Source organism: Arachis hypogaea, chromosome 12, assembly GCF_003086295.3.
Source record: "Arachis hypogaea cultivar Tifrunner chromosome 12, arahy.Tifrunner.gnm2.J5K5, whole genome shotgun sequence".
NCBI lineage: Eukaryota > Viridiplantae > Streptophyta > Magnoliopsida > Fabales > Fabaceae > Arachis > Arachis hypogaea.
In genome coordinates this window covers 22,924,931-22,937,604 of record NC_092047.1, presented here as the reverse complement: position 1 = coordinate 22,937,604, position 12,674 = coordinate 22,924,931, and the positions used below count along the sequence as shown (strand labels likewise).

General features: G+C 31.2%; 1 protein-coding gene across 1 annotated transcript; it reads left to right on the top strand.

The window, feature by feature from the left end:
• Positions 1-7,242: 7,242 nt before the first annotated feature.
• Positions 7,243-11,554, top strand: LOC112727135 (uncharacterized). The gene is made up of 2 exons (XM_025776778.3): positions 7,243-10,110; positions 10,758-11,554. Exons 1-2 carry the CDS (start codon positions 7,461-7,463, stop codon positions 11,159-11,161), a joined length of 3,054 nt encoding a protein of 1,017 aa, XP_025632563.1. The 5' UTR covers positions 7,243-7,460; the 3' UTR covers positions 11,162-11,554.
• Positions 11,555-12,674: the final 1,120 nt, after the last annotated feature.

The following is a 12,674-nucleotide window of genomic DNA, read 5'->3' as shown; positions in this document are numbered from 1 at the left end:
ATGGAGCAGACACTGATTCAGAAGACGATTTAGATGCTATCTCCTCCGGTGGATATGACATCTCCATGGATGTTGAGCTTAATAGGGTTCCAGAAGAAGACAATGAAACTTTAAACACCCAACACAGAGAAGATGCCATACATGCTGCAAAAAGGGTTTCGATCTGAACAAGATGCCATGGTTTGGAGATGACTTATCAGATCCGTTATCACGTCACTGCAGCGCTTTTTTGACAGAGTATTTCTGGCCAGGTCAATACGATGTTGATGAGAAATTTTGACTCACAACTTGTTTGTCTACTTTAGTAATTCAGATTTTTATGCTCCATTGAACTTTGTTTTGAGTATATGAAATCGGACGTTCACTTGATTTTTATGTTACCAGTTATGGTTAAATAAAAACTCAAAATGGCTGATACTACAAGAGAAAATCTGGTTCGTAAATTCGTTTTTAGTTATTCATGTATAATTTTTTTTAATTAATGAATTATTTTTTATGTAACACAAAATTGAAAATTTATTTAACGCATTAATTAAGTTGCAGTATTTGAACCTTATTTTTTCATTAAAAAAAATAGCGAGGATTAGAACAGTTATAAGAAGGCAATAATGTTTATACAAAAAAAATTCAAGTTACAAAGAATATTGCAGCTATTGGAAAAAAACCACTGCAAAACGAGTAACAATGTAGTCAACAACTAGACATTTAGCAGCGTCTCCGCAAACCGTTACAAAACAGGTACATTTTGCAGCGGTTATCGAAAAATCGCTGCAAAATATGATCATTTGGTAGCGTCTCGTAAAACCGCTACAAGAACTACTGGCATATTGTATTTAGCAGCGGTTTATCGCCGCTATCTACCGGTTTTCTTGTAGTGCATCCACCAACCATGTCCTAAGAACTAACGTATCGCTTGTTATATCTAATGATCGTACGTGACATTAAAACAAATCTCGAGTTTACTCAATAGGATACAAGATTTTAGAAAGGAATAACAAGCGACAAGGACAAAAATTTTTCTTCAAGAATCTTGGAGGATATTTAGGTACATAACCAAACAAGGATATGCATAACAACGACAACGGCTTCTCTCTCCTTGAACTCTGCGCGCCTCTCTCTCACTCTCTGCTCCTCGTATGCGACGGCGACAGCAGCTCTCAGTCCCACCGGCATTGTCTTTCCCCTTAAACTGATTCCGAGAGAGATACTCCATTACAAGAAACAACTATTCTCTTCCACATCGGCTTGTCTTCAGAAGAATACCTCCACCACCACTTAAACAAGAGAGCCCATTTTTTATTGTTATGTCTCCATACTCCTTGGATTTTTGTATTGTACTCTAGTTTACTGTAGAAAGTTTTGATTTACCATCTTTCTCATCTAAAAAAACTTTGACTGAATGGATATGATCTTCTTTGTTACCGTCTTCGGTAACTTGAAGATGCTCAAGTAATACGAAGGGAAATTATTAAGCATAACCCTAATAATAGTCAAGCGTCCCCGCCTTTGATAGCACTCCCGCCTTCCACTTGTAAAGTTTGTTTTCTAATTTCTCCACCACTGGCTTCCGAATTTCAATCCTCTTGAAATTAGCCCTCAACGGTATATTCAGATAAGTAATGAGTAAATTTTCTATTGAACAATTTAACTCTTTTTTAAAGAGGTTGTTTCATCCTCTTAAACATTAATTGGTATGAATGTAAATTTTTAATAGTTAATCATCAAATCTGACATCATATTGAAACAACGTAAAAAGATGTTCAGAACAGAATGTATAATAAAAATTAGTTTAGAATATTTACATCATTTTTAATCTCAAACTATTTATTTATGTAAATTACTCTTTTTGTAACATTGCTTAATGTAGGTTCCTCTTTTGGCTGGTTCAATTGAATTTGCTTTTATTATGTGGCCAATGATAAATGTGTATGCGTTTATGCCACTCATGGCTATAGTCCTAGATGGCCCTTTAAAATTGACTTTTGAAAGAGAATTTTTTAAAATATATAGTACTTATGTAATTTATGTTTGATATAAATATAAAAATAACTTAAATAATTATTATTATATTAAATTTTTTAATTTTAATAAATATAAAATAATTTTAAAAATTAAATATTTTTAAAAATATTTTCAAAAATATTTTTAATTTTTAAAATATATAAACATAAATATGTAATTTTTTTATTTATCAAATACAAAATAAAATATATGTATTTTAAAAATAATACAAATATATATTTTTTAATTTTACTAAACCAAGCTTAAACTATGTATAAGTGGCTGATGATGGACGATAATGGCTCGCAGCATTATATTACAACGATATATTATTTTGTTTTGAAACCAGCAGGATTTCATAAAAATATAGGCAAAATAAGCTGCTAGGGGAAAAAAAAGGTAAAATCATGGTTTGTTAAAAACACTAGTGTGGAATTACATCATTTATAATTGATTAAAATTATCATAAAATTTTATAATTAAGTAAAATATTTAATTAAATTTAATCAAGTCTAATTAAATTATTATAATAATGTATTATATTGCACGCTCTTATCATTGTTGTTTTCTTCTTCTTTACACTCGTGCTGTTAATACTTATTTTTTTTTCTCCTCTTTTTTCCTCCTATTTCTCTTTCGTTATCTTTGGTATCACCACCACTAGTACCAACTCTTCTTCCTCATCTTCCTCCTTTTTTTTTTCAATTGAATTTTCTCCTCCTCTTTCTTTTTTTTTTCAGTTGAATTTTTTCTCTCCTCCTCTATCATCATCATCATCGTCGTCGTCGTCGTCGTCCTTGTTATCGTCGTCTTCTTTTTATACGTAAATCTCTTTCGAATTTTCGCACTTATTTTGGTTAATTTCGCTATGTTATCCATAGTTTTGTCCACTTATTTGTTTCAATCAAAATTTGTAAATCTGCAACTCAAATCTTCATGAAATAATTTTTTAGTTTCATCACATCATTTAGTTGGATATTTCGGTGTTAGAGTGAAGACATTTCAGTATTAGAGTGAAGATATTTCAGTGTTATTCTTTAGAAATTTATGTGTTGTTTTATATATCAAATACGTCGTCTTCTTCTTATACGTAAATGCTACTATTAATTCTCTTTCAAATTGTTGCGCTTATTCTGCTTAATTTTGCTGTATATATTATCTACAGATTTTTCATTTATTCTCTTTTTCTATTAAAATTTGTGAATCTGCAATTCAAGTTTTCATGAAATAAATTCTTAGTTCTGTCATATTATTTAGTTAAAAAATTTGGTATTAAAGTGAAGACATTTCGATATTATTTTTTAGTTTTTATGTGTTATTTTATATATGCGATAAACATTCAATTCATAAAATGTGTAATATTTTTTAGAAAGATTTAATAATTTTTTACGTCATGTTACTGAACTTTTGGTGTCAATTTTAAGTAATTTCGGTGCTATCTTGTTTCATTCTATAAAGTCAATGTGATTTTTTAGTAGGCAATTTACTTTTTACATTATGTATTATTGTATTTAAATTCTGGTGTCAATTTAGACAAATTTCAATGCTATTTTTGTTTTTGTTAAGAATTCAATTCAATAAGATTCTGTATCATTGTATTTAAATTTTGGTGTCAATTTAAACAAATTTCAGTGCTATTTTTGTTTTTAGTAAGAGTTCAATCCAATAAGTGTGAACATGCACTCATTCAACTAAATAAGATTGTAATACATACAGTACAAACATATTCATTCAAGTCTAATATAAGAAGCAATGCTCTTAAAAGAGGAAGTAATAACAGCATAAAAGAAAGAAAAAAAGAAGAATATGAAGAAAAAATACGGCATTAAAGAAGACATTTCTGTATTTTTTAGCGAAATTTCGATGTCAATAAGAAATTTTTACGTCACAGTTAAAAAATTTCGGTATTATTTTTTCTGATAAATTCAACACAATTCAAAAATTTTTCCCACATTCTTATATTTTCACATTCTCATAATTCTTGTTTCATCCTCTTAACAAAAACTTGTGTCACGGTTAAGAAATTTCGGCATCAAAATTAAAAAATTTATGTGTCACGGTTAAAAAATTTCGGTGTTATTTTCTTATAAATTCTGCATAATTCAAAACTCCTCCTCCTCCTCCTCTTCATCATCATCATCTTCTTCTTTTCTTGTTTATCTTCTCCTTTTTATTTTACCTTCTCATATTTCTTCTTATTTTACTCTCTTATAAAAAATAATAATAAAAAATCAAAAAAAAAAAACACATAAAACTGCAAAATCCGAAGAAAGAGGGAAAAAAACAAAAAAAATATAACAACAACAGCAGCAATAAAAGAACGATGATGAAAAAAAATACGTTAAAAAAAAAAAAGAGGAACATAAGATATGACCATTTACGTTATTAGTTGGAGAGTTAGAGCGTATAAATAGGCCACACTAATAAAATTAGTTTTTGTTGAATTTAAATCAATTTAATTAAATTTAATTGCTAAAAAAAGTTAGATGTATAATAAAACTAATATTTTATATTTTAATATATATTTTATATATATAACTGACTGATTTAATTTGGTGATTTATTTTTTATATATGCATACCATGATTATATATTTTTTTATTTATATACATTTCTCTTGATCATCAAACATGATGCGCAGTTCATTGATGATGGGTTTTATTTATTTGAAAAAAAAAGAGAAACTTTACTCAAATATCATTATTTATCCTGAATGGAAATATGAAACTCAAACGGAAAAGTCTAGAAAGCTGCTAAATGAAAGCTCAAACAGGTTATTATAACGTTTCCTTAGTTAACTATCTCATCGGCATACTTAGTTATACATTTGGTAATTTTTTTTTTTAAATATATCCAAACCATACTAGTTAAATTGCAGGATAAAAAACGTATAAGTTATTTCATTCCTTTATTCTCAATCTTCTTAGCTAGAAGGTTATGCCATACAAAATGGATTCACAATAAAGAAATAATAGAATAGAAACAATCTTCATGATCAATTTTTGAAAAGGAAGAAACTACAATATCTGCCATATTATTGTTCCTCACTTCCTCCATTAAGTTTGAAATTAATATCTTAAACAATGTTACGAACTTACGATACACTAATTAAACTTAATGCAACAATGCATCAAGAAATTTGGCATTGACTTTAAATGTAAGATATTGATTCGTAGGCTTAAAATTTGGTAGTTCTCTTTAACAGAAAGGCCACCGATAATTTTACCAAAAATAATTATGAAATGTATCTCACTTTAAAGATTCTAATACTATAAAAGTGTTCCCATATATATTTTATTTTTAATTTTTGTTTTAAACTCGTTGGTCAAACGAAATATCAAGCCTTCAGTTGCATGTCATTTGGTTAAATTTTAACAAGTTCTTGCGGTTTTTTTTTTTGTCTTCCTAATATATTATCGTTATATAATAATTGGTTTACTTAAGGAAAATATTTAAAAGCATTCCATTTGAGGCTTCAAAATAGAAACTAGAAAGGTGGGGTAGATCAAATGTTCAGAAAAAGAAACATGAAAAATAATAGTTAAATTGTTTGGAACAAAAACGATGAACGCAAGAGAACGAAAATAAGACCATTGCATGCATGTGAATATTTTTGGATTTGGATCCTCTAAAATTTAAATTTTACTTTAAAGAGTAAAGTGTGATCTTCTACTTTTAAATAATTTCTCTTTCATATTTATTATTAATCTCACTTATAAAATCAATGATGAGAGATCACACTTTACTCTTTAAAGTGAAATTCAAATATTAGAGGATTCAAATCCAATATTTTTATATATTAAAAATTTTAACATAAAATACATTTTATAATTCTTTGGATAAAATTACCAAAGCGATCTTGCCTCCTAAGTCCTAAGTCCTAACTAAAAAGAAAGAAAGAAGAAAAGAACAAACCAAACCGGGGATAAAAAAGTCAGAATACTTCTCATTTATTCTCTCCCATGTTTTATGTCGGAGAAACTTCCAATAAGTCCAAATGCTTCACTGTAGTCTGTAACTATGTAAAGTATAAAACACTGCCATCTGATTCTGAAATACAAACGACAAAGAGAAATATACTTTTCTGGTGACAAAAAAAGAAGAGAGAAATATACTTTTCTTTCATATTCAATTGGCATATTCTTTCTATTTTTATATTAACTATAAATTTTATAATGGTTTTTTATTTTAGAAAAAATGACAAATAGGTCCTGGCCTTTTGTCCTGCAGACATTTTCGTCCCTTACCATTGAAAAATACTTTTAAGTCCCTGATCTTCACAAAACTTGAATGGATCAGTCTCTCCGTCCAAATGCCTCCATCAGGGACTGATCCGTCCAAATGCCTCCGTCAGGGACTGATTTGTCCAAGTTTTATGAAGGTCAAGGACTTAAAAATATTTTACGAGCAAAATGACAATTACATTCTCAAAGATTTTGATTTTAAATTAATTAACTTTAAAAAAATTATTAATTAGATTCTTTACCACAGTAAATAATAGATATATAGCGAAATAAAATAGAATTGCTGCCACATAAATATAAAAACAATATAATTTTAGACATAAATATAGGATTAGTAAATGTTAGATAATAACCAGTAAATGTTAAATAATAAATTAATGGATCTCTTATTTTATAAATTCTTCACTTTTTTTTATTTTTTTTGATATAGGACTAACTTTATACATTCCTCACACCTGAACATTAACACTATGACACTGATGTAAAATATATTTGTATATTTTGTATGCACGTTCACAATGCTTTTATTGCTATGGACAATCAATCATCTTCTAAATGTTTGTCTGATAACTCGAAAAGAGTTTAAGTTCCTTATTTACTTGCAGGATGAGGTAAAGCTTAAAGAAAAAAATAGAGCTGATTTACAATACTTACTTTTCTTGAGTGGAACAGATTATTTCTTTTCTTTTTATCTTTTAAGCATCCTGACAAAGGCTTATTGGTAATTATTTTCTTGGAGTTGAAATTGAAATTGTTAACAGAGTACAACTAAACAAAATAACTATATTCGTTGATCTTTGATGTTTTTGTTTGTGAATTTTTAATTATACATGATGGACGAATTAATATGTAAAATTATATTAATAGATATGTTAGTACAAGATAAAAATAAATGCAAATAATATATATCGTCAGACGTCAAAAAATAATTGAACAAGCCTATTTATATTATTGGCCTTGTCATAATAACATAATATAATATCATGATCATATTTACTCATATGCCAAATCATAACTCATAAGCATAATATTACCAAAACTAGACACATCACTATCTGTGTCATTGTTGTGTTCATCCCCACATCACACACCACCACCACCATTCTCCTTCACTACTGACACACACACACTGTCTTCACAGATGGTGCAAAAAAAAATTGAGAGATAGATTTCTCAAAAACCACAAGAATAATTCAAACACATACAATAACTAACATGCAACTGAAAACACAGTTTTCATTCCTTCTCATCATCATACTCATATGCTATACCATTGGTTCATTCTCTTCTTGTTTTGCTCATAACGATGAAACATCTGCATTGCTTTCCATAAAACAAGGTCTCATTGATCCATTCAACAGCCTCAAGGATTGGAAACTGCACGGTGCAGTTCCAGTTCATCACTGTAACTGGACTGGTGTATGGTGCAACTCAAATGGATCCGTTCAAAAGCTTGATCTCTCTCACATGAATCTCACTGGCACTGTTTCCAACGACGTAACAAAACTCAAGAGCCTCACTTCTCTCAACTTCTGCTGCAATGGATTCAACTCATCACTCTTCAAATCCGTAGTTAGCGTCACCACACTGAAGGTTCTTGACGTGAGTCAGAATTTCTTCACCGGCGAGTTTCCAATTCCAACGGTTTCTTCGCAGCTTGTGACTCTGAATGCGTCAAGCAACAATTTCTCAGGTTTGATTCCAGAGGAGATTGGAAATCTTTCTTTGTTGGAAACACTTGATCTTAGAGGAAGCTTCTTCGAAGGTTCCATTCCTAAATCGTTTGGTGAACTGCGAAATTTGAAGTATCTCGGACTCTCCGGGAACAATCTCACCGGCGAAATTCCGGCGGAGATCGGAAAATTGTCTTCCCTGGAGTTTATGATAATCGGATACAACGAATTCGACGGTGGAGTTCCGTCGGAATTCGGTAACCTCACGAATCTGAAGTATCTTGATATAGCAGAAGGGAATCTTGGCGGTGAAATTCCAAAAGAGTTGGGGAAACTCAAGTTTTTGGAGACGGTTTTCTTGTACAAGAACAGTTTTGGCGGGAAAATTCCGCCGGAAATCGGAAACATGAGTTCGTTAATGTTCTTGGATCTTTCGGATAACATTTTATCTGGAAAGATTCCAGATGAAATTAGTCAGCTCAAGAATCTTCAGCTACTGAATCTGATGCGAAACCGGTTAACCGGTCCGGTTCCGGCCGGCATCGGAGATTTGAATCATTTGCAGGTTCTTGAGCTTTGGAACAATTCATTGACAGGGACATTGCCTAGAAACCTTGGAAAGAATTCACCATTGCAGTGGTTAGATGTATCATCCAACTCATTCTCTGGTGAGATTCCAGAGAATCTTTGCACCATGGGGAATCTTACCAAGCTTATACTCTTTAATAACGGTTTCTTTGGTCCAATTCCAGCAAGTTTATCCTCGTGTTCTTCCCTCGTTCGCGTTCGGATTCACAACAATTTTCTTTCAGGGACGATTCCTATTGGTTTTGGCAAGCTTAAGAAGATTCAGAGATTGGAACTGGCTAACAATACTCTCACCGGTGGAATTCCGGATGACATTGCTTCTTCAACGTCGCTTTCTTTCATTGATTTCTCAAGAAACAAGCTCTGTTATTCGCTTCCTTCGATGATTTTCTCCATTACAAATCTTCAGACCTTCATTGTTTCCAACAACAACTTGGAAGGAAAAATACCAGATCAGTTGCAGGACTGTCCCTTGCTTGGTGTCCTTGATCTCTCTTCCAATTGCTTATCTGGAAGAATTCCGGGTAGCATTGGTTCGTGTAAGAAATTGGTGAGATTAAACATGCAGAACAACCAATTGACTGGAGAAATTCCGAAAGCAATAGCGAGCATGCCTACATTGTCCATTCTTGATCTTGCTAACAATTCTCTGACTGGTAAAATACCTGAAAACTTTGGTATGTCGCCGGCGTTGGAAACATTCAATGTTTCGTACAATAAGCTAGAAGGCCCTGTCCCTGCAAATGGTGTGCTAAGAGCGATTAATCCGAATGATCTCGCTGGCAATGCCGGCCTCTGTGGTGGTGTTCTCCCTCCATGTGCCAAATCCTCTTCATATTCGTCAAGCCATGGAAATTCATATACAAAGCATATTGTTCTAGGATGGATCATTGGAGTATCAACAATCTTTGCTGTTGCCATTGCGATTTTAGCTGCAAGATCATTATACATGAGATGGTACACCAATGGATTGTGCTTCTTCCCAAATGGATTTTATAAGGGTAACAAACGGTGGCCGTGGCGATTGATGGCATTTCAGAGGGTTGATTTTACAAGTACTGATATTCTGTCCTGCGTCAAGGAAACAAATGTGATTGGAATGGGGGCAACCGGCGTTGTCTACAAGGCCGAGATAGCACAATCAAGTACCGTTGTTGCAGTCAAGAAATTGTGGAGATCAGGATCTGATATTGAAGTGGGAAGCAGCGATGATCTTGTCGGCGAGGTGAATCTTCTAGGGAGGCTAAGGCATAGGAACATTGTTAGGCTATTAGGATTTCTTTATAATGACACTGATTTGATGATCATTTATGAGTTTATGCACAATGGAAACCTTGGGGATGCCTTGCATGGCAAGCAAGCTGGAAGATTGCTTGTGGATTGGGTTTCGAGGTATAACATTGCTCTGGGAGTCGCGCAGGGGCTCGCTTATCTTCACCATGATTGTCATCCGGCCGTTATCCATCGAGACATCAAGTCGAGTAACATACTGCTCGACATGAATCTCGAGGCAAGAATAGCTGATTTCGGGTTAGCCAAGATGATGATGCATAAGAATGAAACTGTCTCCATGATTGCTGGATCCTACGGATACATTGCCCCAGGTGAGAATTTACTTTCACTTTATGTAGGATTAATATTTACTTTGTTTTTAGAAAGCTTAACAAGTACGATGGACAAAAAGATCATAGCAATGACAGCATAGTTATTAGGATTGAATAAAAGCATCATGTTATTTAGAGTAGGGGTTAACTTTAGTCTCTGATAAAATTGCAAATGTGAATCATGTTAGTCCTTAAACACTTATACATCACTATGTCATAACATTCCACTTGACGTCTAGGGTAACATCAATCAAGAATATATATTCAAATTAGTCCACCAAGATAACCATTTTGTTAGTATCCCACTTATTTCATATGCCTTTTATTTTTAAACACGTTTCCATACCTTGGAGCAATAGTTGTCCGTGTGACCTCAAGGGCACGGATTCAAGCCGTGAGAGCAGCCACTAATATGTAATTATGTTAGATTGTCTATATGACACTCTTTGGATGCAGTCCTTCTCTAAATTCTACATTAGGCTGTTTCTTTTTCCATAAATTGCAAGAACTAACACCAGTGCAACTTGAAGGACAAAATCGACCTTTCCTCATATGATTTATATGAAGATTAGTCAAAATAACTTTTCTCTTTCTCAGATGCATAAGATTCACGTTGCCAACTATCTAAGTGCTTCATTATTTTGCAGAATATGGATACTCATTGAATGTGGATGAAAAGATAGATATCTACAGTTATGGAGTAGTATTACTGGAGCTTCTAACAGGAAAGAGGCCCTTGGATCCAGAATTTGGAGAATCAATAGATATAGTAGGGTGGATTAGAAGGAAAATAGAGAATAAATCCTTAGAAGAAGCATTAGACCCTAGTGTAGGAAGCTCCAAGCATGTTCAAGAAGAGATGCTTTTGGTTCTCAGAATAGCACTTCTTTGCACTGCAAAACTACCAAAAGATCGACCCTCCATGAGAGATGTGATAATGATGCTCGGAGAAGCAAGGCCAAGGAGGAAGAGTGCTATGAGCAGTGAAACTTTTGAAGCTAACAAGGAAATGCAAAATATTAGCACTTCACCAGTTAGTGGCCTTATTTGAGGAACCAAATTAGATTATCAAATTCTCGTGTTAACTCGTAAATTATTATTAGAAGTTTACAAGTTTAGGTCTCCACAAAGAGCTTAGAACTTTAGGAGTAAATCCTCGTGAGTTTACGAGTTGATTCCCTTACCAGCAGCAAAACCAGATTCTTTTTTCTTTTTCTTTTTTTCTCAGTGTACTTAGATCTATATAGTTTTGTTAGTTTCATGTAATCTAGTAAATGAATCTATTGGTTAAGATATCTCGGGGTATGTCAAAATGATTAATTTTTTGCAGATAAAACTTGTAATTTCTCATGTATCCTGTTTCTGATAAAGTGGCATGTTAATGTAATTCTGCCAGAAAAACAGACAAAGCAACTGAGGAATACAACTGATAAATTTTGTCTCATTTCTCGATTCGTGTGACTTGTGTTCACATTTTCCCCTTATTTTTATTGTGATCAATTCACTAGACTGTTCCAAAGGAATTGAAATTCATGTAGCTCCGGTTATCAGTTCACTGAATCTGACTGGCTTGATTTCTCAAGTTATCAAATTTACAATTTCAACCCCATTAAAAAAAGTAAACATGGCAGCTCCCGTACAAAGCATCTTGCATTATTCAAGATCTTGAGAAGGATTGCAGCCCAAAGAAGGAATATAACCGTATAAGCAACCTGACCCCCTCTCTCTCTATATATACTAGCGGCTCACCGGCACTGCTTTTCTATTGAGTTTAAGAAATTAATTTTATATTTTTATTTTAAAATTATAAATTTAATAATAATTAAAAAAAAATTATAAAAAAATAAAATATCTTAAATTATTTAACATGTAAAATATTAAAAAAATAAATTTAAATTAAAAAGTAAGATTAAAAAAATATTAATTTACTATTATGTGTAATAAAATTAATATAAAAATTTATTGATATTATTTAAAGATTAGTTATTTATAAATATTATTAAATTTATTTATTTTTTAACCTATTTAGTTAGAAACAAATTTAAAAATTTATATCCAAAACATTTTTTATCTCTATCTATAATTCTAATAGATAAAAAAATATTTTTTTTAATTTAATATTAAAATAATAGTATTTTTATCTCACATTTAAATAAAAATTATCTTTTGTAAATAACTAACATAGTAACATGTATTTTAGTTTATATATACTCTTTTTGCATCAGAATAATGTTATTATCATTATTTTTTGAATTATATTTTGGTTTATAGTAATTTTAATTTTAATAAAATATAATATAAATAAAGTCACATCAACATTAAAATAAAAAATATTTATTTAATAAATTTGAAGAGTGAATGATATATTAACAAAAAAATAAAATTAATTTCTTAAAAACAATAGAAAAGCAGCTGCTTTTTTATTGAGTTAAAAAAATATTTTTATTTTTTTATTCTTAAAATTATAAATTTGATATCAATAAATAAAAATTAATTATAAAAAATAAAATATTTTAAATTATTTAAGATATGTAAAAAATATAAAATAATTAAATTTAAATTAA